General features: G+C 37.6%; 1 protein-coding gene across 1 annotated transcript in view; it reads left to right on the top strand.

Moving 5' to 3' along the window:
- Positions 1–16,276, top strand: part of LOC123519725 (AMP deaminase 2-like) — a 226,816-nt gene that overhangs the window by 133,067 nt on the left and 77,473 nt on the right. The window contains exons 11-12 of the mRNA XM_045281229.1: positions 514–728; positions 15,286–15,397. Of these exons, the coding sequence (XP_045137164.1) occupies positions 514–728; positions 15,286–15,397 (327 nt within the window). The remainder of the gene's footprint in view (positions 1–513; positions 729–15,285; positions 15,398–16,276) is intronic.

Here is a 16,276-nt window from a genome sequence, read left to right as displayed (position 1 = left end):
GTTTGATCAGCATGGGCGTGAACCAGCAACTGACGGAGTGGAGCGGAACAGCTGATCTCATGGGAATGCTTACCTCAGCAGAGGATGACTTGATGAAGTAAAATTTATACAAGTGGTAGGTAAATGCAACACCAGAATCATACATTGATTCCAGAGCCAACATGAAAAATAGAAGAGTACTGAGTTCCATGAATTTTCATGTTGTACATAGAGCACTGCCAAGATACCTAAGCAGTACTGGACTGGAAAATGTTTTATACACAGTATATTATGGAGTGCTGACACCACTGAGTGACACGATGAAATTTAGACAAAAAAACAAAAAAAGGAAAGATTAAAAATGTATAGATGGTGAAATGGTGATAGAGTAGAAGAAAAAGATATTATGATGGTAATGTTGATGGAAGTCATATTGACCCAAGGAAAATACAAAGAATTAAATCTTTCAAACTGCAAAAGATTTTGTTGTATGATGCATTCACAGCCCTTGCAATATCTTGGTCTATGCTCCAGGTGGACACTCACATCCATGCTGCATCCTGCATGAATCAGAAACATCTACTGCGCTTCATCAAGAAGGCAATGAAGACGCACCCTGATGAGATAGTGTGTTGCTCCAAAGATAATAAGATGACTCTGGCAGAAGTGTTTGCCTCCATGAACCTCACTGCTTATGACCTATCAGTGGACATGCTGGATGTACATGCTGACCGCAACACCTTCCACAGGTATGCTGCTTATCTTGAGTTCCATGAAATCCTTTATTCTCATAACCTGCTTTTAGATCACTTAAACCACTGGCTTCAAAGAAAAATATGAAGTATGAAGTAATTTTTTACAAAGCTTCTTATTCCAGGTAGAATGTTTTTTGGCCTATAAAAGTTGTGGGCAATTCTAGTACATACACTTCTATTTCATGGAAACTCAGATGTTTAACCTGTATATATTTTCAGAAGCTCATTTAGTTGGAACACCAACAAAAGCATTGGAAGGATTTTTAGAGTGACACCTTTTCAGAGACTAATGCCACTCACTAGAGCTCCCAGATGGGATTGCTGTCAAAGATTGCAATAATAAGAAGCACTTTGTCTTTATCCAGTATTACAGTGTAAATTGTTCATAAATCCTGCAAATCAGTATTATATAATTTACACAATATTATTTTTTACCTATTTGTAATAAGAGTATATCAAGTATCCAAACCTAAAAAGTTTCATTCAAACGCACAATAGTTATTTGAATGTAAAAAATGACACTCCTATGTCCATTCTTAGCTTTAGCAGTATAAAAGATTATGTAATTGATATATATATATATATATATATATATATATATATATATATATATATATATATATATATATATATATATATATATATATATATATATATATATATATATATATATATATATATATATATATATGTGTGTGTGTGTGTGTGTGTGTGTGTGTGTGTGTGTGTGTGTGTGTGTGTGTGTGTGTTTACCTAATTGTATTTACCTAATTGTAACATACGGGAAAAGAGCTATGCTCGTGTTGTCCCGCTCCATATCTATTAATGTCCAGCTTTTTCTTAAAATCATGAATATTCCTTGCGTTGACCACTTCCACGTCTAAACTATTCCATGCTTCCACCCTTCTATGAGGGAAGCTATATTTTTCACATCTCTCCTATAAGTGGCCATTTTAGTTTTTTCCCATGCCCTCTCGACATTCTTTCATTCCACATACACAGATCTTCCCTATCCATTTTTTCCATGCCAATCATCACTCTGTATATTGCTATCAGGTCTCCCTTTCTCTTCTGTTTTCCAGGGTCGGAAGTTGCATTCTTTTCAGTCTGTCTTCATAAGTCAAATCTCTTAAGTCAGGCACCATTTTGTTGCAGCCCTCTGTACTTTCTCTAGTTTCCTTATGTGTTTCTTTAAGTTCGGAGCCCACTGTATTGTTGCATATTCAAGCCTCGGTCTTATCATTGCAGTAATTATTTTCTTCATCATTTCTTCATCTAAATATACTGAACGCCACTCTTATGTTCCTCAATAAGTTCAATACTTCTCCAATTATTTTGTTTATATGTCTCTCTGGCGATAGGTCATTGGTAATTGTCACCCCAAGGTCTTTTTCTTCATGACTGGTTTTATGTCTTCATTTCCTATCTTGTACATACTCCTGATTCTTCTTTCACTCTTGCCAAACTCTATTTTCTTGCATTTTGTCGTGTTGAACTCCATTTGCCATGTACAGCTCCATTTCCATATTCTGTCCAAGTCTTCCTGGAGTAGTTCGCAATCTTTGTCACATCTCACTTTTCTCAACAATTTTGCATCGTCTGCAAATAGGCTCACATAACTGGACACCCCATCCACCATGTCATTTATGTAGACCGCGAACATTACTGGTGCCAACACTGATCCCTGTGGAACTCCACTCTCCACCAAGCCCCATTCTGATGGTCTGTCCTTAATTATTGTTCTCATTTCTCTTCCTACCAAAAGTCTTCCATCCATTTTAGTAAACTGCCATGCACTCCTCCTACCATTTCAAGTTTCCAGATCAGTCTCCGGTGTGGTACCTTATCAAAGGCCTTTTTTAAATCCAGATATATTCCATCAGCCCAACCATCTCTTTCCTGTATTACATCTATCACCCTCAAATAGTAACATATCAGGTTTGTCGTGCATGAACGCCCTTTTCTAAAACCAAATTGACACTCACAAAGTATGTCATTTTTCTCCAAGAAGTCTGTCCATCTATTCTTCACCACCCTCTCACACATCTTAGCTACCACACTTGTAAGTGACACTGGTCTATAGTTCAATGGTATTTACCTATTGCATGATGTAAAGGGCACTCCACCCTCATCTCCTCAATGACCATTGGCTCTGTATTACAGGGCCCGAGCTAAGCTCTCTGTCCTGCCTCCTTGGCCACTCCTGTCATATCTCTCTTTCATCTGATTGACACACACTGCGTCAACGACCACTGCTCAGTTTATTCCACTTACCAATACTACGATGCAGGAAACTGTACTTTCTCACGTCATTTAGACAGATGTCTTTATTAGTTTTTTCCATGTCCTCGGAGATGATTACCTTTATCAACTCTCTGTCCAATATGTCAATCTTGTTCACCAATTTATACATAGTTATCATGTCTCCCCTTGTTCTTCTCTCTTCTAATGTGGTCAGCCCCAGTTCCCTCAGCCTTTCCTCATAGTCTAACTCCTTGAGTCCTGGTACCATCCTTGTTGCCAGCCTCTGTACCCTTTCCACCTTCTTCACATTTTTCTTCATATGCGGTGACCAGACACAAGCTGCATATTCTAACTGGGGTCTTATTAAAGTGCATAGTATCTTCTTCATCATTCCTTCATCTAGGTAGTGGAATGCAAGACCAATATTTTGAAGCATGTTATATGTTTTCCCAAATATCTTGTTAATGTGTTTCTCCGGTGACAAATTATTTTGCATGGTTACTCCTAGGTCTTTCTCCTCATTGGTCTCTTCAATTTTCTCATCACCCAGCCTGTAATCCCTGTTTGGTCTGTATCTACTTCTTCCCATTTTCATAATATGGCTCTTGTTTATATTAAATTCCATCTGCCACTCATCCATATATTTTTATCAAGATCTTCCTGTAACTTGTTACAATCTTCCACATTCTTTACTCTCCTCATAATTTTAGTATTGTCCAAAACATATTCATGTAACTGTCAATTCCTACTGGCATATCATTAACATAAATCAAAAACATGATGGGACCAAGCACTGACCCTTGTGGAACTCCACTGGTTACCTTTTTCCACTCGGACTTCTTTCCTTTCACCACTGTTCGCATTTCTCTTCCCACTAAGTAATTTTCCATCCATTTTGCTAGTTTATCACTTACTCCTCCAATCTTCTTTAGTTTCCACATCAGTCTATTGTGTGGTACTTTATCAAAGGCCTTTCTCAAGTCCAGGTAAATAGCATCCACCCATTCCTCTCTATGTTGTAGTATGTCACTCTTGAATAAAAACATAATAAATTGGATACGCACGATCTTCCTTTTCTGAAACCAAACTGCCTTTCACTCAGAATGTTTTCACTTTCTAGATACTCACTCCACTTTGCTTTAATTATTTCTTCACATACCTTGCACAGTATACTAGTCAACGATACTGGTCTGTAATTTAGCGGTTCCATTCTACTTCCATTCTTACATATAGGCACAATGTCAGCTCTTTTCCACTCTTTCGGGACTATTCCTGTTCATATGGAGGTTTCCACAATATCAAATATGGGGTTCAACAATTGATCCTTACATTCTTTCAGCAACCTCCCAGATATGCCATCAGGCCCCATTGATTTATTAATATCCAAGTTACTTATAATTTTCCTTATATCTTCTTTAGTAACCATGATGTCCTGCATTTGCTTTATTTCTGTAGGCCTTCATCCTGTAAAATGCTCCTCCTTTGTAAACACTGCAAAAGTTGTCGTTCAATATTTCAGCTATATCTCTAGCATCCCCATATACTTCTTCCCCATCTTTTACTTTTTCTATTGCCTCCCTTTTATTTAGTTTTCCATTTATGAATTTGTAAAACATTTTAGGAAGTTCACCTCCTTCACTATCAGATCCTTCTTAGTAAAAACCATTATACCACCACCTCCTTTATTCTTTCTATCATTTCTCCATACTTTGTAGTGTTTGACATCAAATCAATATAGCTTTATTTCAGGCTTTAACTTTGTTTTCACCACACACATTATGTCCGGTTCATTGTTTCTTAGGTAATCCATACATTCTAGCCTCTTAGACAGAAATCCATCTATATTCCTGTATGTCACTTGAATTCCATTCCTAATCTCTTTTTTCCATGTTTCCATGTAATGTCTATTCCGTTTGTTTTATCCACCACTTCTTCAGCCTCCCATTTCTCATCCTCCAAAAAAACTTGGTCTTTTCCTCCTCGGTTCTTTCCTCATTCTTCTCTCACTTCAGTTACAAGCTCTTTCATTTTCATTCTTTCATCCTGTGTCATATTTCTTTTATGTAAATTGTTTTGGTTTCCTCAGTCTTTAAGTTTCCAGGCCCTCCTCAGCAAGGCCTCGGCTGCCACCTGAGACTTTAACTTCAATTTTAATGGTCTACTCTTGCCTTTTTCAAAAGCTCCTAGTCTCACACTTTCCTCTACCTCAGCATATAGGCATTCTTCCTCCTCGGAGATCTTATTTAGTAAAATCTTAATCCTGTCATTTTCCTTATCCCTCCTATCTTGCCAGTTCCTGTTAGTTTCCTCCCTCAAACCTGTTATGATCACTTATTTTTTCTTTTTTGGCAATATCTCTCACCACATGTGTGTGTGCGTTTCACTGTTTGATCTGCTGCAGTCTCTGACGAGACAGCCAGACGTTACCATACGGAACGAGCTCAGAGCTCATTATTTCCGATCTTCGGATAGGCCTGAGACCAGGCACACACCACACACCGGGACAACAAGGTCACAACTCCTCGATTTACATCCTGTACCTACTCACTGCTAGATGAACAGGGGCTACATGTGAAAGGAGACACGCCCAAATATCTTCACCCGGCCGAGGAATCAAACCCCGGTTCTCTGGCTTGTGAAGCCAGCGCTCTAACCACTGAGCTACCAGACGTGTATTTACCTAATTGTATTTACCTAGTTGTAGTTTTACAGGGCCTGGGCTTTATACTCATGTGGTCCCATCTCCATATCTACACTTATCCAATTTTTCTTTAAAACTATGTACACTCTTTGCTGATACCACTTCCTCACTCAAACTGTTCCAAGTCTCAACACATCTTTGCGGGAAACTAAATTTTTTAACATGTCTCAGACATCGTCCCTTCCTTAGTTTCTTACTATGCGATCTTGTGCTTCTAAAGTCATATTCTTCTCTCAGGATCAGTTTCTCATTATCCACTTCATCCATTCTGTTAATCAATTTATAAACTTGTATCAGATCCCCTCTCTCTCTTCTCTGCTCTAAGGTTGGTAGATCCATTGCCTTTAGTCTCTCCTCATATGCCATCCCTTTAAATTCTGGAACCATTCTTGTAGCCATTTTTTGTAGTCTCTAATTTTCTTATGTGTTTCTTTTATGGGAGTCCACACAACTCCTGCATATTCCAATCTAGGTCTTATTTTAGTACTTATCAATTTCTTCATCATTCCCTTGTCCATATAGTGAAATGCTACTCCAATATTCCTTAGCAAATTATACGTCTCTCTGAAAATTCTATCAATATGGCTAACTTTGATTATTTTCTTCCATTGTCACTCCCAAGTCCTTTTCCTTTTTACTTTTTCTAGTTCTACTCCATCTCCCATCTTATAGATTCCCACTGGTCGTCTTTCACTTTTTCCCATTTCCATGACATGGCTTTTGTCCACATTGAATTCCATCTCCATTTTTGCTCCATTTCCAGATCTTGTTTAAGTCTTCCTGAAGTATTTCACAATCCTCTTTTGTTTAATGACTCTGCACAGTTTCGCATCGTCTGCAAACAGATTTATGTAGCTGGTCACTCCTCTGGCATGTCATTTATATATACGAGAAAAAGTATTGGTGCCAATACTGACCCTGTGGCACTCCGCTGTCTACTGTTCTCCACTTGGACTTCATATCTTTAACTATCGTCCTTATTTCCTCCCCTTAAGTAATTCTTCATCCATCTCAATGTGCTTCCTTTTAAGCCACCCTTCTCCTCTAACTTCCATAGTAATCTTTCATGTGGCACATTATCAAAAGCCTTTTTTAGATCTAAATAAATACAGTCAACCCATCCTCTCTCTTTATACTTTATCAACTATTCTAGAGTAGAAACTCAATAAATTTGTCACACATGACCGACCTTTTCTAAAACCAAATTGGCTATTTGATAATATTTTGTTGTCTTCAAGAAACTCGATCCATTGCTTCTTTATTACTTTTTCACACATCTTGCATATTACACTAGTTAGTGATACCGGCCTGTAATTTAAAGGTTCTTCCTTCCTTCCGCTCTTATATATGGGAACCACCTCAGCTCTTTTCCACTCCACTGAGACTGTTCCATTTTCTATTGAGCATTTTATGATGTTGTATATTGGACTTGCTAGTTCTTCCCTACATTCTTTCAGTATTCTGCCTGAGACTTCATCCGGTCCCATTGCCTTTTCCTCATCCAATTCCGTCATCAACTTTTTTATTTCAAGCTTGGTTACTTTAATCTCTTTCATATAGACAGTCTCTCTATTACCCTGTGGTGTGTGTGTGTGTGTGTGTGTGTGTGTATTTACCTAGTTGTATTGTACATTCACTAATAGTGTCCTGTCTCCATATCTCCATTTATCTAATTTTTCTTTAAAGTTATGCACACTATGTGCTGCAACAATTCCATTATCCAATGCATTCCAATTTTCCACCGTTCTGTGTGGAAAACTGTATTTTTCAACATCCTTCACACACTGCCTCATCCTGATCTTCTTTTCATGTCCTCTTGTCCTTCCATCCTCTTCCGCCAACAGAACCAGGTCTTCTTTGTCTATCTTTTCAATATCATTTACTATCTTATACATTGTTATTAGGTCCCCTTATTCTCTTCAGTCGTTCTTCATATGTGAGGTCCTTTAATTCCGGCACCATCTTTGTAGCAATCTTCTGTATCCTTTCCAGTTTTCTTATATCTTTTTTAGAACTCGGAGACCATACCACTGCTGCATATTCCAGCCTTGGGCGTATTATGCTTGTGATGATTTTTTGCATCATATCTTTATCCATGTAATGAAATGCCACTCTTATATTAGTCAACATCCTATATTATAGTCCAAATATCTTGTTTATGTGTTTATCAGGGCTCAGATTTTCTTGTATGATCACTCCAAGATCTTTTTCCTCTTTAGTCTTCGTTATTTGCTCCTCCCATCAAATAGTTCCATACTGGTCTTCTCTTACTCTTTCTTAGTTCCATTATGTGACATTTCTTGGCATTAAACTCCAATTTCCACTTCTTGCTCCATTCATAGATCTTATTCAAATCTTCCTGTAGCTGTATACAGTCCTCTCTGGTTTTGATAACTTTTAGCAACTTTGCATCATCAGTGAATAAATTCATATAGCTATTTACTCCAATGTGAATATCGTGTACATAAACCTGAAATATAACGGGGGCTAACACTGACCCTTGTGGCACCCCACTAGGTACTTTACTTCAAGAAGAGTATTTATCTCTGATCACAGTTCTCATTTCTCTATCCTTCAAATAATCTCTTGTCCATTCGAGCAAGGTTCCACCCCGTCCTTCTATGTTCTTTAGTTTCCAAAGAAGTCTTCCATGAGGGACTTTACCAAATGCCTTTTTAATGTCCAGGTATACTGTGTCTACCCATCCATCTCTGCTTTCAAGTCCTACAATAACCCTGGAGTAGAAGCTTAATAAGTTTAATACACATGACCGCCCTGTCCTGAACCCAAATTGTCTGTTCGATATGACTTGCTCCTCTTCTAGAAATTTAACTAATTTTTCTTTGATAATTATTTCACATAACTTCCCTACAACACTAGTAAGTGACACTGGTCTGTAGTTTAGTGGTTCAGTTGCCTTTCCTCCTTTGAATATAAGTATTATGTTGGCTCTCTTCCACTATAGTGGAACTTTCCCTTCATTTATTGAACTTTTAATTAGTATTTCCCAAATTGGCTCCAGTAATTGCTCTTTACATTCTTTTAACACCCAGCCTGATACACCATCTGGCCCCATTGCTTTCCTGACTTCCAACTTGTCCAGTAATCTTCCAATACCCTCTTTATGAACTGCAATTTCCTGTAATCCTAGGCAATTTAATGTCCTAATAGGTTCTGTGAAGTCATCTTCTTCAGTGAATACTGTTTTGAAGCTCTCATTCATTATTTCCCACATTTCTTTCTCTGTTTGGTATGTCTTTCCTTCTTTAATTATTTTTTCAATTGTTTCCTTATTCTTTGTTTTGCCGTTTATAAACTTGTAGAAAAGTTTTGGTTCATCCTTACTTTTATCCATTAAATCCTTCTCAAACTTTCTTTCTTCCTCTCTCCTTACTCTAATAAATTCATTTCTAGTATCTTTGTACTGCCGACTATTATAGTCATTTCCCTGGTTTAAAAGTTTCTTCCACACTTTATCCTTTGCCTTTTTTGCTTGTAAGCATCTAGTATTGTGCCAAGCATGTATTTTTTTCTGAACTCTATAAACAGGAACAAACTTTTTTACTCCTTCATTGTATTCCTGTAAGAATATGTCATATTTCTCTTGTACAGTCTTCCTGCTCATAATATTACTCCTCTCATTATCAGCAAAATAACTCCTTAGTTTTAAAAAATCTGCTCTTGCATAATTTAGTCTCTCTCCTTTATAGTCCTCTCTGTATCTTATCTCATCTTCCTCCTGTATTTGTATCTCTAATGTCACATGATCACTTTTCCCTATTGGACTAAGCCTCACTAAGGTATTGTATGATTGGAGGGGACTCTGGTTTTTTTGTGAAGACTAGGTCAAGTAACAATGGTTCCTCTTCCCCCTGTATCTTGTTGACTCTTCTACCCACTGGTCCATTGTATTAACCATAGTCATCTGTAACACTTTCTCACTCCACTGCCCAGCATTGTTCATTACTTCCATCTCTCCCCACTTTATTTTTTTATAGTTGAAGTCTCCAACTAAGAAAATTCTTCTATCTCTTCTTATCATGTTATCCAAATACTTTATCGTCTCTCTTTGCATATCTTTATGCTCTTCTGATCCCCATGTATTAGTCTTTGGTGGAACATATGTTACTATAATTTTTCTCTTCTTCAAATCTTCTGTTCTGATTGTTACTCCCAATGCTTCCACTTTGTCCTCTCCATATTGCACATCCTCCACACAAATGTTATCTCCCCCTTTATCCTTCCTGTCCCTCCTCCAGGTATTATATCCTTCCTCTTTAAAGTTGACATGTATCTCATTCTTCAGTTTTGTTTCAATGATACACATTACATCTGGCTTTTTCTCTTTCAAATAGTCCCGAACTTCCAATATACAGTAAGCCCCCGAATTTAGTGAAATCCAGCTTAGCGAAACCCTTATTTAGCGACTGTCTGGAAAAAGGCCAAGCCCTCAAGTTTAGCGATTTTCTCTCATATTTAGCGAATGTACCGCACTACACTGTCCTGCCTCCCGTTCGCTCTGAGCCAATCGCGTGTCTGTTTGGCCGTGACGTCAGCCCCACAGTGCCTCCGGCATTCCTGCTCGACACGAGCTATTGTGTGTGTTAATCCAGCGTGTGAACTCATTTTTTGCACTCCCATCGTTGCTGTTTAGCGAGTTTCGCTATCACCATGGCCTCCACTAATGGTTTGCTGATTCTCTGAATGTCATGTTCAGCTGTAAATACTCAAATACTTTCATGAAAGACTGATTGGTATTTTTCCCTATTTAAAGTAGTATTCAAATTTGACGAAATTCCAATTTAGCAGACTAATAGGATCACTAAATGTGGGGCTTACTGTACTTGATAACAAACCATCTATGTTAGTATAAGTCACTCTTAATTTATTGCCTCCTCCATGACCTCTTTTTTTCCTTAAGTACCATTTCTTTAGTCTCATATCCAGAACCCTCCAGTAAAAATTCTTCTTCTCTATCTCTGTTCTTTTCTCATTCTTTCCTTAGCCTCACTTCTTAGCACTTTCTCCTTTTCCCTTTCCTCTAAATTCATATCTTTTTTTATCCATATTTCCCTGTGATCGACATCATCGGCTAACTTTCCTTTTCTAGCCATTATTTCTTCTACAGCCACTTGAGATCTCATTTTCACCTTCATTGATCTCTTATCCCCTTCAGTGTACCTTCCCAGCTGAACCACTTCCTCCACCTTCTGGTCAAATTCTTGTGTGCTGTCTTGTATCATTTTGATAAACGTTTTGGCCATTTCCCTTTCTTTACGTTCTTTTATGAATTTATTTGGATTTTTCTTTTCTCTCATCCCGTAGATCACAAAGCTTTTTTTCTTGTCCACTGCATCCCTCACCATGCTTTCCTTTTCTTTGATAACTTTGATTACAGCAACTTTTGTGTTCTCCTAAATTTGTCTCTTTACGACTTCTGAAAATTTGACTTTTTCCTCCTCTTGTTCTTGTTTCCATTCATTTCTTAGTTCTTTCAATTTGTTTTCACCTAGACCACCTTCTATCCTGTCTGTAACCCCTTGTTGCACTTTATCCTGCAAATTCTGGCATGTGGTTTTTAGAGCATCATTTTGCTTCCTTATTTCTAAAATCTCCTCTTTTAATTCCTGGTTTATTCCACTGACCTTTTCACATTCAGTTATTCTCAATTTCAAGGCTGTGTTTTCTGATACCAGTCGGTCATGTTTGTCCATGAGACTGGACATCGCCTCCTTCAAATATCTTAATTCTTTCTCTATATTTACAAGTCTCCTCGTATTTCCTCGTTCATCTCGAAAACCCGAGAAATCCTTATCCATAGTATCTTCAGTCAGTTTTCTTAAACCAATAAGTGTTTCTATATAGTGTTGATTTTCGGCCAGCGTATGTTTTGGTTTCTCCATGCGCCTGGCAGCTACTTTGTTCCATATCTCTCTCTTTATCTATTCCTTGGCTCTAGTCTAACACTTATTTCATTTAAAGAACACTATGGTCCCCTCCCCTGTACATACTCTTTTCCAGTCCTTTTGCAGTGTGAGCAGTGTGTGTGTGTGTGTGTGTGTGTGTGTGTGTGTGTGTGTATTTACCTATTTGTGTATTACAGGGCCCGAGCTAAGCTCTCTGTGACCTGTCTCCTTGTCCATTCCTGTCATATCTCTCTTTCATCTGATTGACACACACCGTCAACGACATCACTGCTCAGTTTATTCCACTTATCAATGCTACGATGCGGAAACTGTATTTTCTCACGTCATTTAGACAGATGTCCTTTATTAGCTTTTTCCATGTCCTCGGAGATGATTACTTGTGGTCACCTTTATCAACTCTCTGTCCAGTATGTCAATCTTGTTCACCAATTTATACATAGTTATCATGTCTCCTCTTGTTCTTCTCTCTTCTAATGTGGTCAGCCCCAGCTTCCTCAGTCTTTCCTCATAGTCTAACTCCCTGAGTCCTGGTACCATCCTTGTTGCCAGCCTCTGTACCCTTTCCACCTTCTTCACATTTTTCTTCATATGCGGTGACCAGACACATGCTGCATATTCTAACTGGGGTCTTATTAAGGTACATAATATCTTCTTCATCATTCCTTCATCTAGGTAGTGGAATGCAAGGCCAATATTTTGAAGCATGTTGTATGTTTTCCAAAAAATCTTGTTAATGTGTTTCTCCGGTGACAAGGTGTTTTGCATGGTTACTCGTAAGTCTTTCTCCTCATTGGTCTCTTTGATTTTCTCATCACCCAGCCTGTAATCCCTGTTTGGTCTGTATCTACTTCTTCCCATTTTCATAACATGGGTCTTGTCTATATTAAATTCCATCTGCCACTCCTTGCTCCACTCATATATTTTATCAAGATCTTCCTGTAACTTGTTACAATCTTCCACATTCTTTACTCTCCTCATAATTTAGTATCGTCCACAAACATGATCATGTAACTGTCAATTCCTACTGGCATATCATTAACATAAATAAAAAACATGATGGGATCCTGCACTGGTTACCTTCTTCCACTCGGACTTCCTTCCTCTCACCACTGTTCTCATTTCTCTTCCCATTAAGTAATTTTCCATCCATTTTGCTAGTTTATAATTTACTCCTCCAATCATCTTTAATTTCCACATCAGTCTATTGTGTGGTACTTAATCAAAGGCTTTTCTCAAGTCCAGTAGATAGCATCCACCCATCCCTCTCTATGTTGTAGTATGTCAGTCACTCTTGAATAAAAACATAATAAATTGGATCTGCACGATCTTCCTTTTCTTAAACCAAACTGCCTTTCACTCAGAATGTTTTCACTTTCTAGATACTCACTCCACTTAGCTTTAATTACTTCTTCACATACCTTCCACAATATACTAGTCAATGATACTGGTCTATAATTTAGCGGTTCCATTCTACTTCCATTCTTATATATAGGCACAATGTCAGCTCTTTTCCACTCTTTCGGGACTAATCCTGTTCGTATGGAGGTTTCCACAATATCAAATATGGGGTTCAACAATTGATCCTTACATTCATTTAGCAACCTCCCAGATATGCCATCAGGCCCCATTGATTTATTAATATCCAGATTGCTTATAATTTTCCTTACATCTTCCTTAGTAACCATGATGTCCTGTATTTGCTTTATTTCCGTAGGCCTTCCTCCCATAAAATGCTCCTCCTTTGTAAACACTTTGCAAAAGTTGTCGTTCAAAATTTCAGCTATATCTCCAGCATCTTCATATACTTCTTCCCTTTTTTTTTACCTTTTCTATTGCCTCCCTTTTATTTAGTTTTCCATTTATGAATTTGTAAAACATTTTGGGTCACTATCACAGTTTTCCACCACCTTCTGTTCATATTCCTTCTGTGCTGTTCTCCTTACTTCAACATATCTATTCCTTGCTGTTTTGTAGACTTCTCTTGATAATACATCACTGTTTTTCTTAAGTTTCTTCCATGCCTTTTCTTTGTTCTTTTTGCTTCTTCACAATTTCTATTAAACCACTGTTTATTATTTAAAGTCCTCTTTCTGTGATATGGCACAAACTTTTCACAGCAGAGTTATACAAATCCATAAATTTATCGTATTTCAATTGCATATCCCTTTCCTGGTATACCACGGACCAGTCAATTTCATTAAAGAACTCCCTTATATGGTTATAATTTGCCCTAGTATAATTTAATTTTTCCTCCTGCGTTCCACAATCTTATTCGTGCTTAATTCCGTATCCAGCTCAAAGCTTAGGACATCATGATCGCTTTTCCCCAAGGGACATTCATGTTCAATTTCCTCTTTTAGAGATCCCTGGTAAATACCAAATCCAACCTTGCTGCAACATCTTGTCCCCTGCACCTTGTTGGTGATCTCACCCACTGTGTCATCAAGTTATTTGTTGCTACCTTTAACAATTCTTCTGCCCACTCACCACTGTTCACCACTTCGTAGTCTTCCCACACTATTTCTTTGCAATTAAAGTCTCCAACTATCATCACTCTATCCTTTCTGATGAGTTCTTGCTTCATTCTGTCTAGAGTATTTCTCATCACCATTTGGTACTGTTCATATTCCCAAGCACTGGTTCTGGGTGGTATGTATACTGTTATAATATTAATGTCCCTCTTGCCATCTGTTATAAGCATACTTATCACTTCCTCATTTCTCTTACTATAGTTCACCTCCTTCACTATCAGATCTTCCTTAGTAAGAACCATTATACCACCACCTCCTTTATTTTTTCTATCATTTCTCCATACTTTGTAGTGTTTTACAACAAACCAGTCTAGCTTTATTTCGGGCCTTAGCTTTGTTTCCACTACACACATTATGTCCGGTGTTATTTCTTAGGTAATCCATACATTCTAGCCTCTTAGACAGAAATCCATCTATGTTCGTGTAAGACACTTTTATTCCATTCCTATTCTCATTTTTCCATGTAATGTCTATTCCGTCTGTTTTATCCACCACTTCTTTAGCCTCCCATTTCTCATCATCCAAAAAAACTTGGTCTTTTCTTCCTCTGTTCTTTCGTCATTCCTCTCCTTCACTTCAGTTACAAGCTCCTTCATTTTCATTCTTTCATCCTGTGACATATTTCTTCTTATGTAAATTGTTTTGGTTTCCTCAGAGTCCTTAAGTTTCCAAGCCCTCTTCAGCAAAGCCTCAGCTGCCACCTGAGACTTTAATTTCAATATTAATGGTCTAGTCTTGCCTTCCTCAAAAGCTCCCAATCTCACACTTTATTCTACCTCAGCATATATGTCCTCTTCTTCCACAGAGATCTTGTTCAGTAAAGACTTAATCCTGTCATTTTCCTTATCCCTCCTGTCCTGCCAGTTCCTGTTAGTTTCTTCCCTCAATCATATTATGATCACATATTTTTTCTTTTCAGCAATATCTCTCACCACATACTCATTTTCCTTTAGTGCCTTTACCATTTCCTTCTGTGTAATCCCTTTATTTTCCTCTTCCTGCTTTTTTACTATCCCTAAATGACCTTTGTACCTCCTGATGTGTGTGTGTATATATATATATATATATATATATATATATATATATATATATATATATATATATATATATATATATATATATATATATATATATATATATTTTTTCAGGTTTGATAAATTCAATGCCAAATACAACCCAGTGGGAGAATCTCGACTGAGGGAAGTGTTCCTAAAGACAGACAACTACATCAGTGGAAAATATTTTGGTCACATTATTAAGGTAGGATTCTCTATTTTAAGATAATATGAGCAAACTAACATATAAGGGAAGATGATATTAAAGAAATAGAAGACTTGAAATCTGGAAAAACAAGACAACTTTCTTCTGATCAGGTGTAAAGTGTTGTCTGAAATATATTTGGCTGATTCCTTAATAAGTGTATGGTGAAGTGGTGAAGCAAATCTAGTTTCATTCACTATGCCATTTCTTCAAAATACTCATTGCACAGTAATTTTACTTTTTTTTTATTTTTATGCAGGCAGGGCAACTGGCCAATGGCAACAAAAATTTTTTTAAAAAGGGGGCACTGGGTTGCCAGTTCCCTTAAAGGTTATACGAGTTATCCAAATTTCAAGGACAAATGTCTTGAAACCTCCTTCTTAAAAGAAGTCAAGTCGTAGGTAGATGGAAATACAGAAACAGGCATGGAGTTCCAGAGTTTACCAGAGAAAGGTATGAATGATTGAGATTACTGGTTAACTATTGTATTAGAGACCTGGACAGAATAGGGATGAGAGAAAGAAGAAAGCTTTGTGCAGCAAGGCTGCTGGAAGAAGAGGGGAGGCATGCAGTTAGCAAGATCAGTAGAGCAGTTAGCATGAAAATAGTGATAAAAGAGATGCAACATTCTGGCGATGAGAAAGAGGCTGAAGACAGTCAGTCAGAGGAGAGGAATTGATGAGACAAAAAGCTTTTGATTCCACCCTATCTAACAAAACTGTGTGAGTGGAACCTCCCTTAAACATAGGAAGAGTATTCCATGCAAAAACGGACAAGGCCCATGTACAGAGTTAGCAGTTGAAAGGACAAGAAAAACTGGCAGAGACACCTCAGAAAGCATAACTTCATAGAAGCTGTTTTAGCAAGAGATGAGATGTG

The sequence above is a fragment of the Portunus trituberculatus genome, chromosome 46 (assembly GCF_017591435.1).
Source record: "Portunus trituberculatus isolate SZX2019 chromosome 46, ASM1759143v1, whole genome shotgun sequence".
NCBI lineage: Eukaryota > Metazoa > Arthropoda > Malacostraca > Decapoda > Portunidae > Portunus > Portunus trituberculatus.
Note: the sequence above shows the minus strand (reverse complement) of the source record. Positions and strands in the feature narration are given on the sequence as shown.